Source organism: Lissotriton vulgaris, chromosome 2_1 (genome assembly GCF_964263255.1).
Source record: "Lissotriton vulgaris chromosome 2_1, aLisVul1.2, whole genome shotgun sequence".
In the NCBI taxonomy this organism is placed as follows: Eukaryota; Metazoa; Chordata; class Amphibia; order Caudata; family Salamandridae; genus Lissotriton; species Lissotriton vulgaris.
In genome coordinates this window covers 786,862,236-786,887,062 of record NC_141687.1, presented here as the reverse complement: position 1 = coordinate 786,887,062, position 24,827 = coordinate 786,862,236, and the positions used below count along the sequence as shown (strand labels likewise).

The following is a 24,827-nucleotide window of genomic DNA, read 5'->3' as shown; positions in this document are numbered from 1 at the left end:
GCCAAGAGGAGTAGCCCAGTCCAGTCTCTCACGGCCTCAAACGGCCCGCTCTTTGCCCGGTCTTCGCCCCGGTGCGCACCCGCGCGCTCCCGCGCAGCGGTGCTTGTGAATAGTAATAAAGGGTGGTGAGGCGGGGGCGGGGCAGGCAGGGAGAGCCACCCAGGTGTTGCGGGTCTCGACCTCACGCAGGGACTCCTGGTACTTCGAGTCCCTGCGGGTCTGCTCGCAGCCCTGCGGTTCCCCACACACACGCTCTCTGACACCAGAGTCCAGAGCACTTCAAATGTGCACGTTCACCGCACCAAACGGCGAGGTGCTACAAGCTATCCGATGAAATCCCAGCTTTATGGCAGTGGCAGGCTCAATCCGTGAGTCCCAAAACGGCAAACATAGATCCCATTAAAATCTGTGGGTCTGGTGCTGTGCGCGGCAGCAGTCAGCTTGCATAGATTTTTTCATATTCATTGTGCGCACATTTGCTGCATTGCCATGCCCCAGCACACCCGCACCCCACCACACACAGAGTAATCGTGGGTGGTTCAGCGCTGCTGGTGTTCAGTGGTTCAAGAACCGAACCGTCTGTTCTTCACACTAAGTGAAAGTCTCAGAAGCAGGCGGCAAGCAGTCCGGACGTTGTTGGGTTCCATTATTTCATTTGTTTGGCATTGAGTAAGCGCGTGCCGGCCGCTGCCACTGATTCAGACACTGAGTACTAGTTTATACTGTCTGGCCACCACCAGTAACAGCACCAGGTGAAGGCGAGGAAGGCCCTTGCTGGCAGGGCAGGCCCAATGAGTTAACTTAAAAGCTGCGCACGCAGCAACCTAAGGCAGTGGCTGGCAGTGCACTGTAACTGTAAAAAAACAACACAGTAGTTAAGCAGCAGTAGTACGGAAGAAGTTACGTTAGTTAAAGTAACTACTAGTAGCGTAGCCGCTGCCATGCCACCAGCCATCACCATACATGGTCATGAATAATTATGCCACCCGTGGGTAGCGGTGCCGTGGCGTGGCCCACATGCCAAACCAACAAATGCAAATTTGTGTCTGGGTGCGTGCCTCTGGTCCCTCGGAATCCATCAGAGATCAGCCTGTTTAGACAAAACAGTAAAGACAGACCCTAAACAAACTTCTGTAAGAAGAGCACAGCAGATTTAATCAGATATGTGTGTGTAGGAGGGGGAGGTGGGGGGGGGGGGGGGGTTGTTTTGGCAAAAAAAGATGCCTGCATGTAGTGCAGTTGCATTTCTCTGGGTTGCTTCATGTCACTGACTCCCTGGAATCAACCCGTCCTTAGATACCTTGAATAATAAGGTCATAAGAAAGAAATAACTTCTCTCTCGTAACTGAAGAGAACATATTGTGTGTTGTCTATTTTTGAATGAAATTAAGCGAAGTAATAGCTGCCAAGGTTTCAGGTTGCTTATGTGACATTTTCATGATTTCAGTGTAATTATAAGTGACATTTTTCAACTATGAGTGACACTTTCTCACGAGCAAAATCAAGCATGAAGAGGACGGAAACCCATACATATCAGAAATGACACCTATTTGAGCAATGAGACTCTTTAAGAATTTCTTTAAACTGCTGCAAAGCACCCGAAATGGAGGAGCACTAACCTAGTGCCCAGTTTACAAGGCTTATAATTATGACTCACTAAAAGTAAGTTAAATTAGACTGGAGAAGCTACTAGTGACACCTACTAGTCTATAGTGAGCAGCACGTGACTGGACAGACAAAAAACCAATAAAACACTCCAGCTAGTGTGTTTACTTCTTATATCACTATGACCAAACTCTGAGATAAGCCAACTGCTGCATTTCACTGGTGAGAATTTCAAACCATGAAAGCTTTTACGCATGCTGAGACTTGTTTTTCACTTGGCTGGTATAAGCATATGCCTGCCATTCCCAGCATGCTAACTCTCAAGCAATGAATCATTGATAGCTTTGAGGTGGTCCCAAAGAAAGAGTGATAGAGATCCAGGGCACTGGGCAATGGATCCATCAGGTGCGCTCACTTTCTCTGTTCAGAGGAAGAGGATTACTCCAGCTCCAAGTGTACCAACAATCCAGGGGTGCTCTCTCTAAGCCTCAGGTGTTCTTTCATGGGATCTTTTAGGAGGAGAGCTTTTTGTCAGCCTGTAGTGCTCACACCGGCGAGAAGGAGTGTGACAGCCTCAAGTATTGTAGAGTCCTGTGCTGAACACATTACAGCCTGACCCCTTACTCAGCATGCATCCGAGTCTTGCTGAAGCAGCACAAACAGTCTTGCTTCCTGCTTAAAGAGCCAGCCCCACATTCCGGCAGCAACAACTTTCTGCACAGTGCGCCGACTGACACTATTAGGCAGCCTGCAATTTAGTTGTCTTCAGATATTGTTTCATCTGATGTGACCAAGAGTTGAAAAGTTGCGTTTATATTGGGTGTGCAGGAATGGAAGTAACCTTTTAGAAAAGGCATAATGTACAGTGTGGTGGTGGCGGCGTGAGTGACGGTCACAGCAGGTCACGTCACCCACCGTGTGGTAGTAGCATGATTGAGAAGCACTGCCTGGCGACTACCTAGTACAAGACACCGCCGGCCATACATAGGCACACTGACTTCACTGTAGGCTCCCATCAAAATCTTACTATGAGAAAGCCTCCCTTGCGGAAATTCAGATCAGGTATTACATCTGACTTTTAGCAGTGCCAGTTGCAGATGTGGGTGGAGCTGATATAGTAAGTGGGTGGAGCCAGTGGAGGAAGTGGGTGGAGCCAGAGAAAAGTAGGCATGGCCTCCGACAAATTTTTGAGCACCTGCACTTCATATTTTACAAATTAAACACTGCCCCTGCCCATCCTGGGGGAGGAGACCTAGCATCTCGCCCTGGAGAGCGGGGGCCTCTCCACCCAGGGGTCCAGCAACATGTCTGCTGTTTGGCAGCCTAGGCAGCCTCTCAGACCAGAGGTGGGTTGAGGGTTAGGTTTTCAGGGGGCATCTCTAAGATGCCCTCTGGTGCATTTTACATTAAATCCCACACTGGCATCAGTGCGGGTTTAATGTGCTGAGAAGTTTGATATCAAACTTGTCAGTCTTGAGTGTAGCCATTATGGTGTTGTGGGGTTCGTAATTACAACCACCCTGTACCATATACTCTTAATGGCATCACTGCACTTACAGTGCCCAGGAATGGCCCTGGGTACTGTTGGGGCACAGGGCTCTTGCACATGTGCCCACACCACTGGCATAGGGCACCCAGCCAGAGGGGTGACTGAGGTATGCCAGGGCAGTGGGTCTTATGGGCATGGCACACTGGGATGTGTGCCATGTCAACTCATTGTTTAGTTCTGTACTTAGACACTCAGCCTGCAAAAGCAGTGTGTGGGTGTCAGGGTACATGGCCCCTAAGGGTGGCACAATAAGTGCTGCAGCCCTTAGGGATTTTCTCTGGTCACCATGCCCTGGTTACCTAGGGTACAATCTACTAGGGGCTGACAGGTGGCCAGAGATGCCAATTGGGATTTAGTTGCAACACAGTTTTAGGGAAGGAACACAGGCCCTGGGCACCTGGTTGGCAGGAGCTCAGGGCACACTCAGTCAAAGCACATCAGCAGTTCAGCAAAAAGTGGGGGCATACCAATGCAAGAAAGATGGCACTTTCGCACACAACCCCCCAAACGAAAAGTGATGAGACTAACCTTGCCCTAGGGAGTCTTCATTGTCTAAGTGGAAGAACCTGGAAAGTCCATCTGCATTAGCATGGGCAGTCCCTGGTCGGTGTTCCACTTCAAAGTCCATTCCCTGTAGGGAGATGGACCTTCTTAGTAGTTTTAGATTTTCCCCTTTCATTTGCATTAGCCATCTGAGAGGTCGGTGGTCAGTTCGAACCAGGAAATGAGCTTCAAACAAGTAGGGCCTTCAGGGACCAAACCACAGCAAAGGCCTCCCTCTCAATGGCACTACAAACCTGCTCTCTGGGGAGTAGCCTCCTGCTTATAAAAGCAACAGGTTGCTCTAGGTCTTCCTCATTGATCTGGGATAGGACTGCTCCTATCCCTAGCTCAGAGGGGTCTTCTCTGGTCACCATGCCCTGGGTACCTAGGGTACCATCTACTAGGGACTGACAGGTGGCCAGAGAGGCCAATTTGGTTTTAGTTGCAACACAGTTTTAGGAAAGGAACACAGGCCCTGGGCACCTGGTTGGCAGGAGCTCAGGGCACACTCAGTCAAAGCACATCAGCAGTTCAGCAAAAAGTGGGGGCATACCAATGCAAGAAAGATGGCACTTTCTCACAGGATGGATCTTATCTGCTACCTAAACAGATGCCAAGAGATAGAAAGATTCACTGTCAGGCTAGATGAATGAATAGAGACTACACCAGTAGCAGTGTCCTGAAAGGATTCCTTATTCACTATAAAAAAAGCCCAAACTATGGTTGTTCTTTGGTTATCTGGATGATGTGTGTGTACACCCACAAAATATATGGACAGGGACTTGGTAGCTCCCAAGTGGTTCCATGTATGTGATATGTATGTTCAAACTAGTCTCTGATTTTTGCCATCAAAGCTTTGTATGCTGGGACTTTTAAGAACCCTTACTTGTAATGATAACAGGGAACTACAAGTCCCAGAATGCAAAAGCATTGGCAGCTAAAATGCCAAACTGACTGAAAGTGTATGACATTCAATGGAGCCTCCTGTCACATTTGGGTTATGCCTGCTTTCCCATACGAAACAGGGGGTTCAAATGCACCAAGCTACTCAGTAAAAGTATTTTTAAAAAGCGTTGCCTTTTATGTCTTTTTAGGTCTCGCCTGTCAATGCGCATGCGCATTGAGCTTGCAAGACTATGGGGGCTTAAACAGACTTTAACCAACTTGCGATTCCTTGGCGATTCCTTGCAGTGCCCGTCAAATTGAAGCTCAATGCGCAAGCGCATTGACATTAAAAGCGCGTGCACATGAAAGCGACAAGGCTCCCTCCCACGGCTATCCCCACCCCCAGCCGCCAGCACCTCCCCTCTCTCTCCCCGCACACAGCCAGGCACGCATTTCTCCTCCCCCTCCCCAGCCGCCAGCACCTCCCCTCTCTCTCCCTGCACACAGCCAGGCTCGCATTTCTCCACAGACAGGCTGGCATTTCTCCTCCCCCTCCCCAGCTACCAGCTCCTCCCCTCTCTCTCCCTGCAGTTTCACGGACGTGTCTCCTCTTAAACCCCTAAACCTGCACAACTCATTTTTTGCACACTGAAACAGACTATTTTTTAAGCAAAAGTCGCCAGCCTTCGCCATCTGTTCCCCAGCCCCCAGCACATCCCCTCTCTCTCCCCGGACACAGCTAGGCTCGCAATTCTCCTCCCCCTCCCCAGACGCCAGCACCTTCCCTCTCCAGCACCTCCCCTCTCTCTCCCTGCACACAGCCAGGCTCGCATTTCTCCTCCCCCTCCCCAGCCGCCAGCACCTCCCCTCTCTCTCCCTGCAGTTTCATGGCCGTGTCTCGTCTTAAACCCGCATTTGACATCTTCGCATTGAATACTAAAAGATGTTGGAAGCATCATGTTCTTAAAAGAATTTGTATTAACTAACACACATTAATTAGCCTTGTACCGAAAACAAAAAATACACTACCCTAGATGTGTGGTAGTGAACGGCAGCGTTCAAAAATAAAATGGCAGCCCTCTATCTGTTTCGTGTGCCTTGATGGGGTGGGGGGCTGAGGGGGCTTTCAATGCGGCTTCCCTTTGCAGGCTCAGTTTGAAGCCCTGGTCTTAACTATGCAGCCTCGGCACTCAATACAAACGGAGTAGCAGCAGAAAGGAACGGGCTGCAACTTGCAAAACTCCACGACTCCAACCGAGCATGCACAACTCAATTCGGCAGCCTTCGCCATCTGTTCCCCAGCCTCCAGACTTGCAAAACACCACGACTCCAACCAAGCATGCACAACTCAATTCGCCAGCCTTCGCCATCTGTTCCCCAACCTCCAGCCGCAAGCACCTCCCCTCTCTCTCCACGCACACAGCCAGGCTCGCATTTCTCCTCCCCTTTCCCAGACGCCTTCACACACTCTCACAACCTCACACACTCAATCACACTCACACCCTCACACACCATCACTCACCAACACACCCTCACCCACAACCTCAACACTCTCACACACCCTCAATCACCCTCACACCATCACACACCATCACTCAACATCACCCCCTCACCCTCACACCCCCTCACACACCCTCACCCACCCTCACCCACAGTCACACACTCAACCATCAAACTCGCACACCCTCACTCACCTTCACACCCTCACACCCTCACAACACTCACCCTCACTCACCCTCAAACTCTCACCCTCACTCACCCACACCTGTCACACACTCTCACACCCCATTAGCCTCACCCCCTCATGTTCACACACCCTCACCCCTTCACCCTCTCACACCCTCACCATTTCACCCTCACAACCCTCACACCCTCACTCATACTCACACCGTTACCCTCACTCACCCTCACACACCATCACACACCCTCACACCCCCTGACCCTCACATCCACTCACCCTCACACCGTCCAACTCCACCCTCATAACCCTCACACCCTCACTCATACTCACACCGTCACCCTCACTCACCCTCACACATCATCACACACCCTCACATCCACTCACACTCACACCATCCAACTCCACCCTCCAACTCCACCCTACAACTCCACCCTCCAATATGACTACGCATCTATGTTAATGCAAGCGAAGCTTTTGCAGTGCGAATTGATGTGTACCTTACAAAAAAAAAGAAAACTTTTTACATGGATAATATAAAAAAAGTTACTGATGTGTTTGTTTTTGGATTCAGCGCTAACAACAGCATCAATCAACATTACAGAGGTCTCTATTAGCTTCTCAAACAACGCTTCACAACATTAATACATTTGAAGTGAACAATATTCTCGGAGAAAAAATGAACACTTATAGGCATCATCACAACAACTCACACTCACACCCACTCACACCCTCACCCACCTTCAGCCTCACACACCCTCACTCATCCTCACCCTCCCTCACACACCATCACTCACCAACACACCCTCACCCACAATCTCAACACCCTCACCCTCACATACCCTCAATCACCCTCACCCACTCACCCTCACACACCATCACTCAACATCACCCCCTCACCCTCACACCCACTCACACACCCTCACACCCCCTCACACACCCTCACACTCACACACCCACAGTCACACACTCAACTTTCAAACTTGCACACCCTCACTCACCTTCACACACTCACACCCTCACAACACTCACCCTCACTCACCCTCAAACTCTCACCCTCACTCACCCTCACACACCATCACACACCCTCACACCCCCTGACCCTCACATCCACTCACCCTCACACTCACACCGTCCAACTCCACCCTCACAACCCTCACACCCTCACTCATACTCACACCGTCACCCTCACTCACCCTCTCACACCATCACACACCCTCACACCCCCTGACCCTCACATCCACTCACACTCACACCATCCAACTCCACCCTCCAACTCCACCCTACAACTCCACCCTCCAATATGACTGCGCATTATGTTAATGCAAGCGAAGCTTTTGCAGTGTGAATTGATGTGTACCTTACAAAAAAAAAGAAAACTTTTTACATGGATAATATAAAAAAAGTTACTGATGTGTTTGTTTTTGGGTTCAGCGCTACCAACAGCATCAATCAACATTACAGAGGTCTCTATTAGCTTCTCAAACAACGCTTCACAACATCAATACATTTGAAGTGTACAATATTCACGGAGAAAAAATGAACACTTATAGGCATCATCACAACAACTCACACTCACACCCACTCACACCCTCACCCACCCTCAGCCTCACACACCCTCACTCATCCTCACCCTCCCTCACACACCATCACTCACCAACTCACCCTCACCCACAATCTCAACACCCTCACATACCCTCAATCACCCTCACCCACTCACCCTCACACACCATCACTCAACATCACCCCCTCACCCTCACACCCACTCACACACCCTCACACCCCCTCACACACCCTCACACTCACACACCCTCACCCACAGTCACGCACTCAACCTTCAAACTCGCACACCCTCACTCACCTTCACACACTCACACCCTCACAACACTCACCCTCACTCACCCTCAAACTCTCACCCTCACTCACCCACACCTATCATCACACACACTCACACCCCATTACCATCACCCCCTCATCTTCAGACACCCTCACCCTCACAACCCTCACACCCTCACTCATACTCACACAGTCACCCTCACTCACCCTTACACACCATCACACACCCTCACACCCCCTGACCCTCACATCCACTCACCCTCACACTCACACCGTCCAAGTCCACCCTCCAACTCCACCCTACAACACCACCCTACAACTCCACCCTACAACTACTAATCCACCCTCCAACTCCAAACGTAAATAGCATTAGGCAACATTTAATTCAATAACTAAACATCGGATTACACACTTGTAGGTATTCAAAAATGAAAACTTAATGCATCGCGAGGACAGTGCACCAATTAATACATAAAAATGCTGAAAAGGATTGTAAAATATAATTTTTTTTAAGAAAAACAATAAATCCAAACAAAATATGGAAACATCTGAATACACAGCGAGTAATAGACCAATTTAAAAGGGGACAAAGACATCTAAAGGACACAAATTCACAACAAAAACAGTTACTAAAGTAAGGGAACATAAATAAAGAATTACACAATGGTGGCAAGAATCCACAAAACAAATACAGTGCATAATCACAAGAGCACGAGACCTCACATCCTAATTGCAATTCTTCCAGAAATACAATACAGTATTCGACTCAAACTACAAAACAAAAAAAACCAATCTTTCAAGGTAGCTTCATACTTATACTTTGCCACAATTAATATACATCTGTAGTACAAAATTAAAAAGGAGGTAAACATTGTCTCAAATGAGCAAAAACAGACAATATGAGTGCACATCTATGTTAATGCAAGCCAAGCTTTTAAAGTGCAAATTGATGTGTCCCTTACAAAAAAATTATAACTTTTTACATGCATAATATAAAAAAAAGAAAATGATGTGTTGGATTTTGCATTCAGACATCAATCACCACTACATAGGTATTGATTCGAATCGGAAACAACGCTTCACAACATTAAGACATTTTAAGTGCACAATATTCACGGAGGGAAAATGATCACTTATAGGCATCATCACAACAACTCACACCCTCACCCTCAGCCTCACACACCCTCACTCATCCTCACCCTACATCACACCCTTACACTCTCAGAACCTCACACACCCTCACACCCTCATTCACACTCATACCCTCAGACACCATCACTCACCAACACACGCTCAGCCTCACTCAAAGCCTCAACACCCTCACCCTCACGCACCCTCACTCACCCTCACACCCTCACACACCATCACTCAACATCACCCCCTCACCCCATCACCCTCACACCCCCTCACACACCCTCACCCTCACCCACAGTCACACACTGAACCTTCAAACTCGCACACCCTCACTCACCTTCACACCCTCACAACACTCACCCTTACACTCTCAGCCTCACTCACCAACAACTATCATCCCACACTCTCACACACCCTTACCATCACCCTTCATCCTCACACACACTCACAAAACTCACACCCTCACTCATACTAAAAAAGTCACCCTCAATCACTCACACACCATCACACACCCTCAAAAATCCAGACACTCACATCCACTCACCCTCACACTGTCCAAGTCCACCCTCCAACTACACCCTATAACTACAATACAACCCTACAACTCTACCCTCCAACTACAACTCCACCCTCCAACTCAACACATATATAGCGTTAGCCAACATTTACCCTCACCCCCTCATCCTCACACACACACTCACAACACTCACACCCTCACTCATACTAAAAAAGTCACCCACAATCACTCTCACACAGCATCACACACACTCAAACACCCAAACACTAACATCCACTCACCCTCACACTCACACCGTCCAAGTCCACCCTCCAACTACACCCTATAACTACAATACCACCCTACAACTCTACCCTCCAACTACAACTCCACGATCCTACTCCACACACAAATAGCGTTAGGCAACATTTATTTTAATACGTAAAAATAGGGATACACCCTTTTAGCTATTCATCAAATAAAACGTAATGCAACGCAGGGACAGTGCAGAAATTAATACACACAAGTGAAGAAAAGGATTGTAAAATACAACATTTCTTTCACAAAGATCATAAATGCACACAAAAAATGCAAACATCTGAATACACAGCAAATAATACAACGATTTACAAGTGGGCAAAGCGAGCTAAAGGAAAAAAATTCACAACATAAAGCACTTACTAAAGTAAGGGAACAAAAACCATTAAACAATGCAAAGAAAATTCAAATACACAAAAAAAGTGCGTAATCACAAAAGCACGACACTTCACAGCCTAATTGAAATTCGTCTAAAACTACGACAAAGTCTTCCACTCAAAGTAACAAAACTAATCTAAGCAATGCATTTACGTTTTCCAACAAATAAAGGAAATAAAACGCATACATAAATATACTCGAGACAAAATCGCCCTTAGAAGTTCAAAAAACAGTTCATGTACGTCGAATAACAAACAGCTAAAAAACATGAAATTACAGTTGGTGCTAACATAAACATTACATATCAACGTTAAAAAAATATTTACATTTTCATAACACAAAAAAGTAACACATAGTACAATCGCTAACAAAAATTTTCACGATTTACATAAATACACTCCTAAACATGAATTAATTTCCTCAGACTATAGATACTACATTACAATAGATTAAAAAACACTTAGAAATTAATTCTTACCTGTCAAACGACGCAGCAACAGCACCCGGACAAGCACACGCCTTCCGCGCACCACAAATCGTGATCTTCTGGGGAATTCAACCGTCGACGTAAGCAAATCGGAACGCTACGTCAAAAACGTAGCGCTCCGATTGGCTACAAATAAACGTCAATCAAAATTAAACAGTGACAACACAAAAAAAAACTAGAACACTGACGTAGGTAGCGTCAAGGTGACGCATTGCGTCGGCCATTTTAAATTTAATACAATTAATACGGGAGTCCACAGACACTCAAACACACATAACACTACCCATATTAATAAAAAAAAAACACAGTTTCATCACATAAAAACATACACATAAGGCAGGACAACTACAAAGGGAAGCTCTATCACATTTTATTTAAAACACATATTAAAAAAAAAAACATGACTTTTAAACATACACACCCTCATACTCTCACCTGAACAGCCCAAAAATCTCAAACACCTTCACACACCCTCAATCACCCTCACACAACATCACCTTCACACACCATCACACGCCCACAACCTCATACCCACTCACTCACACTCACACATCACACGCCCTCAGCCTCAAACACCCTCACTCACCCTCACACACACTCACAAACAATCACCCTCACACCGCCTCACCCTGACACACCCTCGCTCCCCTCTCACACCCGTCACAACCCTCTCACACTCACTACACCTCACACCCTCACCCTCACACACACTCACCCCCCTCACCCTCGCAATCTCTCACCATCAACAGCCCTCACCCGCAGACACCCTTAACCTCAAAGCCTCACCCTAACACACCTTCAGTCACCCTCACACCCTCACCCTCACACACCCTAAATCTCACCCTCACACACCCACAAATTCCCTCAATCACACTCACACACCCACACCCTCACACCCCCACACTCACCCTCACTCACAATCACTCACCCTCAGTCAATCTCACTCACCCTCACCCTCACACATACTCACACAGTCACCCTCACTCACCCTTACACACCATCACACACCCTCACACCGTCACACACCCTCAGCCTAAAACGCCCTCACTCACTCTCACAAACTGTCACACATCCTCACCCTCACACACCCTCACTCACCCTCACCCTCACACACACTCACACACCCTCACCCTCACACCCCCTCAGCTTCACACACCCTAGCTCCCCTCACACCCTCACACCCCTCACAACAATCTCACACTCACTACACCTCACACACTGACCCCCCTCACCCTCACACCCTCTCAACATCAACACCCCTCAGCCTCACACACCCTTACCCTCATACCCTCACCCTCACACACCCTCAGTCACCCTCACACCCTCACCCTCACACACCCTAACTCTAACACTCACCCACTCACACACCCTCACACTCCCTCACTCACCCTTACACACCCTCACCCTCACACAACGTAACACACCCACACCCTCACACCCCCTCACACCCCCTCATACACCCTCACTCACCCTCACTCACACTCACTCACACTCACTCACACTCACCCTCACACACGCTCTGCATAACAACCCCTCGATCATCCTCACTCACCCTCACACACCCTCACCCTCACACACCGTCACACACCCTACGCCTCACACCCCCTCACTCACCCTCACCCTCACACACACACACCCCCTCAACATCACAGCCCATCACCCCCACACACCCTGGCTCCCCTCACACCCCTCACAACACTCTCACACTCACTACACCTCACACACTCTCAGCCACACACCCACTCACTCACCCTCACACACACCACACCCCCTCACCCTCACACCCCCTCACACTCACACACCCTCACTCCCCTCACACCCTCACACCCCTCACAACACTCTAACACTCACTGCACCTCACACCCTCAACCTCAAACACACTCACACACACTCAGCCACCCTCAGCCTCACAACCTCTCACCATCAACACCCCTCACCCTCACACACCCTTACCCTCATCCCCTCACACTCATTCACCCTCACTCATCCTCACACCCCCTAACTCTCAGACTCACACACTCACACACCCTCACACTCCCTAACTCATCCTCACACATCCTCACCCTCACACCGTCACACACCCACACACTCACACTCCCTTACTCAACATCAAACACCCTCACTCACCCTCACACACACTCACCATCACACACCGTCACACACACTCAACATCACACCCCCTCACTCAACCTCACCATCACACACACTCACACCCCCTCACCCTCACACCACCTCACCCTCAAACCCCTCACGCTCACACCACTCACCCTCACACCCCTCACACCCCTCACCCTCACACCACTCAAGCCACAGATGGGTGTGCGATGGGAGGACGCTCAGCTTGCAGGGCTGTGCTTCTCTCCCCTGCTGCACTCTCCTGCTCTCTAGAGATGTGGCATAACAACAAAAGCTGCCATCAAAGTCACATAAATACAAATCATGTTGCATTCCAAATGCTATAGGTGTCACATTCACAAAAGTTAAAACTATTGGCGTTGTGAATGACAAAGCTATCAATTTAGCTATTTCACAAATAAACACAAATAAATAAAAAAACATTTACAAGACCAATAGCTCCTACTTTTCTAATGCAAGACCTATTGCATTTCCAATGCTTGTTTTGTTTGAGGTTAATCATATAATTAGCGGAGAGGGCAGGGATTTACATTCAAGTAAAAATGCTTCATGTAGATTGCTGATGAGCTAAGATTTTCAATAATTTAAAACAAAAAGCCCACATCCTCGACCATGAGTTTTACAGTGGACTCTCAATTGTGCAAGATCAAAGGGGAAGATCAAAGAGGAAACCATACACCCAGCCTCCACGCCCCTGCTGGAAGACTTGCAGAGAAGCACCACAAGATTGCTGTGACCAGAGCTGCTCTCTGGGATTCGTGTGGAGCTCAGCCCAGGATGCACAATGAATCTGTGCAGGTCGGGTAAAAAGTGCTGCCAAAGCACAAGAAAATGAGAGGGGCACCACCTGTGTCAAGACAAGGTCCCTATGCTACTGGTTCTCTCCTTGTTCGAGAAGTTCCGGTACTCAAGGGGAGAACATTATAAAGTGCTGGTACTCGGTACCAATGATTACAGGCCCATTTAAGGCACTGATTATTAAGGTTCTATGGCCCCTCAGGGTCCCGGGGCCACAGCACCTGCTGCTCCAGTGTTTAGCTATCCCCCTATGAAGTGAGTTGAATTGTGAAGATCGAAAGCAATATGTGCAGCTATTTAATACTAGGGTGAGGGATGTTTACAGTTCTGTACATTTTGCATGGGAAGATGAGGAGCGTCGTTTAATTTTAATGAGCAAGGGGGAGGATAATTTGTCGCTGAACATTCTGAAAGAGTCTTTATGAACAATAGGACTTTATCTCAATCGACTGATTATACCACATTTTCAATGTAAAATGACAACGTTCAGTACTGTGACATATTCGTAAATACCATTTTGCGCTCCACTGCTCTCTAACTAGGTGTGCAAGAACTTCTTGAGCGAAGAAAAAGGTTAATGTATTTTTATATATGGAAATTTAACCTGTAGAACAATATATTTTGTCATCATGACCTGCTTTCAGCTGAACCTTTTTTCTAGTGCAAGCAACCTCACACGATGTGTTTGAAATACACCTCACAGATTATATAAGGGGTGCTGCAATGCCGTGGTTACCGCTTCCTCCAGTTCAGAGCCTGAACACTACCACTCAGGTCTTGTCTTCTTTCAGAAGATTGAGTCGAACAACCAATCTGTATTTACCATGCCAAAAGAAACTATATTCTTCTATAATCATTTCCTAATACTATAGAAAGTGACAGATGGCCTATTCAATTTGCTACTAAAGCTATTGAATAAGCTGTCAATCCCCAAAGTAAACATGCTTTGTGTACATCCACTTGTTGGTTTATTTATCCTAAATACATTATTATGGCATAAATAATGTTTGTTGCACCTACAAAAGTGGGCACGTGCAAATACTTTGTGATACTGAAACTATTTTTATTTTAGGTGATATTCCAGATTTATTTAGTGAAGAAGAGGTTGACAGCATCATTTCCTCAACAAAGATGGAATTGCGAGGCCTGGGACTGGCGGATTCTAGGGACAACTGCTGGCAGTTTTTTATTGACAGAATTCGTCGTCAGTTAAAGGTGAGCGATTAAAGGGGTGAGGATGACAGAAAAACAATTTTAATTTTAAAAGGCGATTTTCCTACGTGCATACCTAATGAGAAGATTAGTATAAGAACACACATTATGCTTCCACATGGTTATAATGTATGTGTTTTGGTAAGCACCTACGTGTGCGTCCGATACACACATTCTCCTTGCATGATAGAATGTGTATATGAATGTGTAAAGTAATCTCATATAGTTTTGACTTATGTTTATTTACAATATCTATGCCTCCTCAAGGTATGCATCTATAGGGTTGGGAAATCAGCAGATGTCTTTCTCACAACACAGTATATTTTTTCTTTCAATATAATCATTTGTACGTCTTTTCCTATACACACCATATGGCATGAGAGGGCCGGTCAAACCGTTATGCGCACTTCAGAGTGAATCGTCCACTCCTCCTCCTGACCCCTGCTCTGGCAGTCCAGCCCCAGCCGCACCAGTAAACAGAAAACTAAAATTATTATATCTGATAGAGACATCTAGCTGCAGATTGCTTACCTTTGAACTTCCAGGCATCAGGCTGGATCTGGAAGATTTTTCTTAGCAGTACCCCTACGCGCCAGTAGGTGGCGTCGATCCACTCTGCGTGACGTCCTCAGCATCGTGATCGTCGTCCTGGTGACATCCGCACTGTCAATATAACCGCCACTCCGATACACTGACGTCAGTTTTTTTCTTTCCACACCAGCCGGCGCCGATCCGTTGAAGAGAGCTACCCCCTGTAATTTTTTTACAGACTTTTTTTGACTTTTTGTGGACTTCATTGGTGTGTAAGGAGTCATGTTGAGTAAGAAGACATCAGAGTTCAAGCTCGGTAGTAAATGCCAGCGCGCCATGTCAGTCACGGACCCCTGCCTAGTGTGTCTCTGGTGCCTGGAGCCCAACCTTGACTCAAAGTCATCCTCCGACTGCCGGGCCATGGTGCCGAAGGCTTTGAGGGAGCAGTCCCTAGAGCTGCTCGCGGCCCAGCGCCAGGCACCGTGGAGGTCGCCTTGTCGGTCTCAATCCCACTCTCGGTCGAGAGGAAGGTCCGAGCACCACTCTGGTGAATCAAAGTCCTCTTCATCCAAGTCATCCAAGTCAAGTAAGAGGCACCACGAACAACACAAGAAGTTGAAGCGTGCTTTGACTTTACCCCGCCCGTCTCACGACAAGGCGGAGGAACCTCGGCATTCGAGGCCCTGCTCTGCAGAGCGGGTGCCTGGGTCTGCCCCACACTTTCCTGCCTTTCCGGGTCTGGGAGCAACCCCCGCCCAGCTTAAAGAGTTTTATAACACCATGTGCACCATATTTTGGAAGTCTGAATCTGCCGGCACACCTTCAGGCCTTGCAGGCTCAGATGGTGGAGGAGTCTCCGTGAAGTCCGCACCTGCAGCTCCTGCCCCAGCGCCACGGCCTCCTATTGGACCCGTTCCCGGGTCCGGACTGGTGCCCTTTGCACCTCCACAGTGACCTTCCCCGGAATTGCATCCAGTGCCGAGGCCCTCTGCACAGCCCACCGGCAGTACCTCCCCAACCCTCATACCCGGCGACACAGAGCCGGTCGGGCATCCTCCAACACCGAGATCAGCGCTGATGGAGCCGTACTGCGCCTTGTCGTTCAACCTGCCCTATTCTGAAAGGTTAGGGATGGATGAAGAGGATTGGGGTGAGGAGCAGGATCCCTTAGAAATCCAGCACCCACTAGAGATGGACTGGTCTGAGGAACTGGGTGATGACAGTGGTTTGGACATCTCCCTAGACTCTGCTATGGTGTCTCCACCTACCCAGGCTACGGAGGAGGGTGGCATCATTTGCTATGGTGGTGCGTAGGGCTGCAGTGGTCTTGGACCTGCAGCTCCCCATGGTGGCAGTCAAGAAAAATGTCTTGCCAGAGGTCCTGCAGCCTGGGGTCTCCAGCTCAGAACCATTGCTGTCTTTTAGTGAGGTCTTAACGGATGTCATTCTGGGCACCTGGTCCAAACCCAGCACAGGGGCTCCTGTGAACAGGACGATTGTCTGCCGCCATTGACCTGTGCTGGGTGATCCACTTTTCCTCACCACTCACACCATCCCACAAAGCTTGGTGGTTCAAACTTCCACTTTCTGTGGCACGTTCCCTTCCGCAACCCCAGACAGGGAATCCAAGAGACTGGAGAGTTTTGGAAAGACATTTCTCTTTTTCTGGCAGTTTTGCCTTGCCATCGGTAAACACTGCATGCCTTTTGGACCATTATTCCCATTCTATATGGGACACAGTTGGGCAGGTGCTGCTCAAGGTCTCGGAGGAGGATTGAGCTCTACTCTCCCAAGCAATTCATGTCGGGAGAGATGCAGCAAAGTTCGCAATCAGAAGTGGCTTGGACATGACAGACTTGCTGGGCAGACCGATTTCCATGACAGTGGCAGTCCGTCGCCACGCCTGGCTGAGAATGTCGGGATTTTCATGGGATGTCCAAGCTAACCTCATGGACATGCTCTTCGATGGCTCCTGTCTCTTCAGAGACAAGGCAGTTCTTGAGTGTTTCAAGGACTCACAGGCCACGGCCAAGTTCTTGGGCCTCACCACAGCTTCCTGGCTGGCATCTGATTTTCTCTCCCTTCGTGGTTAAGGAAGGTACTAAAAACTGCACCAACCCTATTTCGGCCTGAGTGCCCTGCAACCTCAGCAGCCTCAGCGGGGCCGTGGACACAGTTCACCCCGACGTTGAGCCAAGCCACCACCCCCCCCTGCACCGCTAAACCTTCCTAGTCCGATCCTCCAGGATCATGTACAGCCAGTTGATGGCAGAGTACGCCATCATCTCCAACACTGAGTAGGGATCACGTAGGTGGATGCTGCAAATAGTCCAAAGGGGTTACTCCCTTCCCTTCAAGACTATCCCTCCATCCATGCCTCTGGTATATGATCGGCTGACGGAGGATCACCTTGTCTGCTTCACGAGGAAGTCAAGACTCTCTTGGCCAGGGGAGCTGTAGAGAGGCTGTGATTGTTATTCCCACTATTTTCTGGTCCTAAAGAAAAACGGGAGCCTTTGTCCTATCTTAGACCTCAGAGCCCTCAACTACTTCCTCAAAAAGGGGAAGTTCAAGATGCTCATACTAGATCAGGTTCTGTCTGTCTTGGACCCAGGAGAGTGCTTGGTAGCGTTGGACTTACAAGATACCTATTTTCATATTCCCGTCATGCCTGCCCATCGTCGCTACCTGCGGTTTACGGTGCCACAAGCACGTTCAATTTGCAGTGCTCCCTTTCAGCCTCACCAGGGCCCCTCGGGTGGTCACAAAGGTGATGGTGGTGGTTGCAGCCCATCTGCCGAGATCAGGGGTTCCAGTCTTGCCCTATCTAGATGACTGGTTGTTGAAGGCAGGCTCCCCCCAAATAGTGATCTGCCACCTTCAGACTATGGCGTACCTCCTGCATTCACTGGGGTTCACTATCAATGTGCCAAAGTCACGCCTGACCCCTCCCTTTCATTGGAGTGGTTCTGGACACTGTGCGGTTTCAGGTTTATCCTCCTGAATGGCTAGTCCAGGATATTCAGGCTATGATACCCATGTTTCAGCCTCTATCCTGGATTTCTGTGAGAATGACTCAGAAGCTGTTAGGCTTCACGGCCTCCTGTATCCTGCTAGAGAACTATGCATGGTAGCAAATGAGTTCCAATGGGCACAGCTTTGAGGAAATCTTAACGACCTGGTTCATATTTCGGAGGGCACTGTGAAAGACCTGCAGTGGTGGCTAACAGACCGCGATTGGATCAAGGGCAGACCCCTTCCCATCCCAACTCAGACCTTACAGTAGTGACAGATGCATCCCTTCTGGGATGGGTTGGCCATCTAGGGGAGGTGCAGATCAGAGGACTCTGGTCTCCAGTGGAAGCCAAGCTCCATATCAATCTGTTTGAGCTTCGGGCAATCTGTCTGGCACTGATAGCCTTTATACCATCAATAAAGGGAAAGCTGATATCGGTGTCCATGGACAACACTACTGCCATGTGGTACTGCAACAAACAGGGCAGAGTGGGGCCATGGACTCTTTATCAAGAGGTCCTGCGTCTCTGAACTTGTCTAGAACTACAGGGCATTTCCCTGGTGGTTCAACACCTGTCCGGTTCTCTAAATCCCAAGGCAGACAAGCTCAGCCGAAGGTGCCTTGCGGATCACAAGTGGCGTCTCCATCCTGAGGTGGTTCAAGTTCTCTTTCAGCAGTGGGGAGAGCCTTGGTTAGATCTGTTCGAACACACAATGTCAGGAGTTTTGCACATTGAAGTTTCCAGTGTGGCTCTCGCTCCGCGCTTTTCATCGTGAGTGGAGCTCAGGCCTCCTATACGCCTTTCTGCCCATGTCACTCCTGCCCAGAGTGCCTAAGATGATCAGGGACAACCGGCACAAGTAATTTTTGTTGCTCCGGACTGGGCACTGAGAGTTTGGTATCCCGAGCTTCTAAACATAAGCATTGATCCTCGGATCAGGCTGCCCCTTTGGGAGGATCTTCTGTTGCAGCAGCAGGGGAAGGTTTCCCACCCGAACCTGTCCACTCTCCGCCTCCTTGCGTAGGTATTGAGCGGCGACACTTGACAGCTTTTGACCTCTCTCCCGAAGTCTGTGAAGTTATTCTGGTAGCCAGGCATCCCTCCATGAAATCTGTATACTGCTTCCGATGGAACACATTTTGTAAATATTGTACAGAAAGGTCCATTGACCCCTTGTCTTCCTCTCTGGCAGATATATTTTTGTTTATCCTTTCCTTGGCCCAGCAGGGCCAAGGAAAGGATAAACAAACACACTGATGGGCTATTTTTCGGCCCTCCCAGCTTTTCTTTGGCTACCAGATCAGCCTTCACTTTTTAAGTCCCCTCTGGTGCAGAGGTTTTTGAAGGGGTAAACCCACTTGTTTCCCCTTTCTCTTTTTCTTATGCCACAATGGGACCTTAATTTTGTCCTCACCTTCTTGATGTGTGCATCTTGTGAGCCGGTGAACAACTGCCTTTTACGGTTGCTCACCATCAAAACAGCATTCTTGGTGGAAATTACCTCTGCTAGGAGGGTGAGTGAACTACAGGCACTGTTATCTCAGCCTTCTTACCTGACAGTTTTTCTGGAAAAAGTGGTACTGGGAACTAGAGCATCCTTTTTGCCCAAGGTTGTAACTCCCTTTCATCTGGGACAGTCAGTTACCCTGCCCACTTTCTATGTGCCTCCGCATCCTTCCTAGGAAGAATAGCTACTCCACCGCCTGGACCCAAGAAGGGCACTATCATTCTATCTCAATTACACTAGAGAGTTCCAGTTGGATGATCAACTATTTGTAGGGTATATGGGAGCAAAGAAGGGGCGTGCGGTTCAAAAGAGGACCATCTCCTGTTGGGTCATCCTCTGTTTAAAAATCTGTTACTACTTGGCTAAGAAGCAGCCTCCTGAGGGCCTTAGGGCTCATTCCACCAGGGCAAAGGCAGCTACCACAGTCCTCCAGCGTGGAGTTCCAAAAGCTGATGTCTATCAAGCTGCCACGTGGGCATCTCTGCACAAGTTTGCTAGACATTCCTGCCTGGATTCTCAGGTTCTCAGAGAAGGCCTGTTTGGCCACTCTGTCCTGCAAGATTTTCTGGTTTAGAACATTTCTGCAGTCCCTCCTCCGGGGAAGGTATTGCTTGGGTATCTGTTCAAAGGTAAGGAATCTGCGGCTAGATATCTCTATCAGATGGACAAGTTACTTACCTTCGGTAACACCTTATCAGGTAGAAACATGATCTAGCCGCAGATTCCTTACTAACCCACCCATTCTCACTGCACTGCGGGATTATTTTTAGTGTCAAGGCTGATCCCCTTCAGGGCTCTGGCTTCTTTTTTAACACACTATGATCAGTCACTTCATGGCTCTGGAGTGGAAATGTGTGAAAAGTACTGACATCAGCGTGCAAGAGTGACGGTTACATTGACGACACGGACATCATGACGATGATGATCATGACACCAACAATGTCATGCAGAGTCAATCAATGCCGCCTACTGATGCGCAGGAGTACTGCTAAGAAAAATCTTCCAGATCCAACCTGACGCCTGTAAGTTCAAAGGTAAAGATTCTGTGCCTTGATCATGTCTAGACCAGATAAGGCGTTACCGAAGGTAAGTAACTTGTCCAACGTTGGTTATTATCATTTTAGTTTTCCCTTAAATACTGTTCACAGAGCAGTGGGGCGATGCTCCTACGCCATAGCGAAGGAGCTGCCTGTAGATAGTTGTTTCTTTCCTAAGCGTGATAAGCAACCTGTGCCAAAATCTAGGCCCCAGATATGAGACGGCAAGGCCACCCTCTTTGGCCTTGCAAATCTTAGAAATAAAAGATGTTCAGCTGAGCAGTGCGGCATGCCGGATGGAACAGAGGACCGATTTAAGTTTAGATTTCAGATAGGTAGGGCCAGAGCCATAAAAAAAGAATTAGGAAAAACTCACAAGATTTCACAATATTGAATAGGAAGCAGGAGTGGTTTCACAAAAAGTGGCAAAGCAGAAGTCCAGGGTGATAAATGAAAAAGGATGGGTACTGCTGTGTTTTGAACAGTCTGGAGGTGCTTCACTAGGTAAGTAGGAATCCCCAAATAAAGGTAATTTCTATAGTCAAGATATAGCATACTAAGAGCATGATGGCATTCTAGAGCAGGAAGCAGAAAATAAATTCAGATATAATTAAAGCAATTGGCAGCACCTTTTTGCACTTAAGCGAAAGGAAAGAGAAGAATCAAAGAGAACACCAATATTTCCCACAGAATTGCATGGATTAAGGACTTGGGCCAAGTGTGAGGGTCAACCAACCAAAAGCCCACACAGAGGGTGGAGCACCTAACACCGACATGCCCATTGTAAGCTTTAACCAGTTGGTACTCATCCAGTTGGCAACTTCAGTCAATCAGGCATGGAAATTGCCTTGATAAGACAGAGGCATTTCTGTCGAAATGAAGCACCAAGTGGATATTGTCTGTATAAGAAAAGGAGAAAGCGTAAGAGTGAATGAGATAAAGTACAGGGACAATTTAATGATTGAAAAGTGTGGGACTTCGAGATGGGCCTTGAGGAACTCTGCAAGGCAAAAGAGAGAATTAAAATTGAAACAGAAGGAGGTGGAAAGTTGGAACACGCTGCTCCAGGAAGGAAGAAACCCATGGCAAAACTATTCCTTCTGTACAGCATATGCGCAGGTGAGAATGTAAAAATGTATGGGAAACAACATCAAAGGCTGATGATGAGTTGAGTGTATCAGGGTGGTACAGCCATGGTGATCTAGAATCATTGTCAGCTTATCAACAACAGTCATAATGCAACCGGATAATGTGAAACTGTGAAGGATCCAAACTAGCATGTGAACTGATACAATACTAGAGTTGCCTAATGACATGTTTCTCTACCACCTTTACAGGCAGAAGTAAGTGACAGATAGGCCTGTAAGTAGACAGCTTTAAAAAGTTTGCTGATGTTTATTTCAATCGAGAAGCCACCAATGCCCTTCTTTCAATCAACTGGAATCATTGCTTCAAAAGAGAACGATTGCAAAGAGATTGTAAGATTAGGCCATTTGTAAGGACTACTTTATGCAAAACACAGAGGACAGGGATACATCTGAGAACCTAAATTTAATATTTGTTAGCATAGAAATAATTTGGTACAAAGAGTTAAGAAAACTCAGAGAGGGGAGACAACTGAAAAGGGCCAAAGCAAAGTTGTCTGTTCATCTATAGGAACCTCTTCAAATTTGCAAATTAGATTTAAAATTGTACCGTAAAAAAATATAAGCAAAGGCCACAGATGAGTGGGTTGATTTATTGCAGGTGCTTTGCAGTCAGAAGAAGCATTAACCTTGGAAAACATAATCCTAGCCTAACCTCGATGGTAGTTCCTTTCAAGGTGCACAGATGACCCCGGGGCCAGCGGTTATCTCTAAATTTAGCATAATTTAGCATACAGAAGTGCGTCATGGGAAGCCTCTGTTGGAAGCCAAACCCTGATGTGCATGACCTTCAGCCATGTGCACAAAGGTGTCGGCCATCTGTGCCCAACCCAGCTGCAGGCAGCCACTCACTTTAAGTGGCTGGCTGCAGGCCATGCCCTACACCCAACCCCTGTGTATTCCCATAACTCCACGGACACACAACCACATTTTGTTTTAGCTTACAGGAGAGCCGCATTTGTCCTACAGGAGTACTGTAGTACCCACAACAAATGGCTCATGGGGTTGGTCCCAGGATCCCAGCCCATAAGTTCCAGGAGGTCATGGTCCTCCTACCCTACCCCCTACTATACTATTGTTAACAAAAAAAATCAGGATACAGGGAAGAGAGATCCTGGTCCTGTAATAAGTTGCAACATTCTCTTCTCGTTGTGACCAACCATTCAGATCACTTCATACTGTAAATAAATATTGGTACAATGGGACTCAGGCAAATAGCCAGGAGTTAGTGATTGCTGGAGCTGCAGTACACTCATGAATTGTAATATGTCTGCATCTTAAGAGCACTGAGACACGATCCCTCAAGGAAAACTAGCCTGTATCATTTATGAAATGAGATAGGAGCACTGGGTGTTTCCCAATTTTCATAGAACATGTATATAAAACCACAAACCATTGCTGGAAGGCACAAAATAGCTATACAACACCTATATATCTATATGATGTATTAAGTGCAAAGACCGCTAGCAAAGACATCTCATTATCCAGGAAAGGTGCTGAATCCAGCATCACATGACAGGGACAGACTTAACTATGCATCCAGTCTTTATGCAACATAGGTTGTCAATGAAACAGCAGATCCAATTTTGCAGCACTCTGGTGCTTTGTTTAGAGACACAGGTAAGCATAGAAATATCTATACATTCAAATGAATTGCTGTGTTATTTACGTACAGTACTTTCCTGTTGGAGAAGAAAACGCCCTGAAGTGACGGGTCAATGCCAGATAAGAATCAGTACTCTCTGGTTGAAAGTGTGCCATTCCATGATAAGAAATTCCTGTCCCAATAAATAGTTCTACAAAGATGCATTTTAACTGTTATACTAATGTATAGCAGCCCTGTTGTAAAATATCTGTAAAGTTCCATTAAAATTCCTGTATTCCAATTTGCAAGTGCGGCATTGTTTAATAAAATCTGACAGCCTTGTCAACTCTGTTGATAAATATCTGTACAATTTGATGACCGGTATAGTAGCTCTGCAAAGGTGTGTTTTACTGCCCCATTAAAACATATTAGTCCTAATAAAAATTGCTGGTGATTAATCATTAAAAGGATTTTAGGCTTGCTGAGAAATGTTGATATTTCAGCTCTTTTGAGAAATCACTGTATTTTCCCAAAGAAGGTCATGTTGAGAATCTTCTTCATTTGATGTTAACAATCATACAGGAGGGTTCATGTCTTCTTTTTATGTTTAAAAAGCTGTATTGATTAAAAGTGAAACAACATGAAACATCATTATAGAGATTAATCAATCAAAAATGGCATGAAGCATCTAATGTACAGAAATGATTAAGAAAACAACCCCAAAAAGAGGGGGTACAAATATACCTATAAACAAAGCTTTTGGGGATATTTTTGCAGAAGGGGAAAAGGAAAAGAGAAGAAGAGGAAGAGAGAAATAAAGAAAGAAAAAGGCAACTCAGAGGATACAATCAAAACCTATAAATATCAAATAACAATAAGAAAAAAATGAAAAACCATAAAATCATTTAAGGAGTGAGTCTAGAGAGGTAATCAGTTAAAGGTAACCATAA

General features: G+C 47.2%; 1 protein-coding gene across 1 annotated transcript in view; it reads left to right on the top strand.

Moving 5' to 3' along the window:
- LOC147731161 (dynein axonemal heavy chain 11-like) overlaps positions 1-24,827 on the top strand; it is a 1,538,124-nt gene that overhangs the window by 515,190 nt on the left and 998,107 nt on the right. Inside the window, exon 19 of the mRNA XM_086956147.1 lies at positions 14,916-15,058. Within this exon, the coding sequence (XP_086812273.1) occupies positions 14,916-15,058 (143 nt within the window). The remainder of the gene's footprint in view (positions 1-14,915; positions 15,059-24,827) is intronic.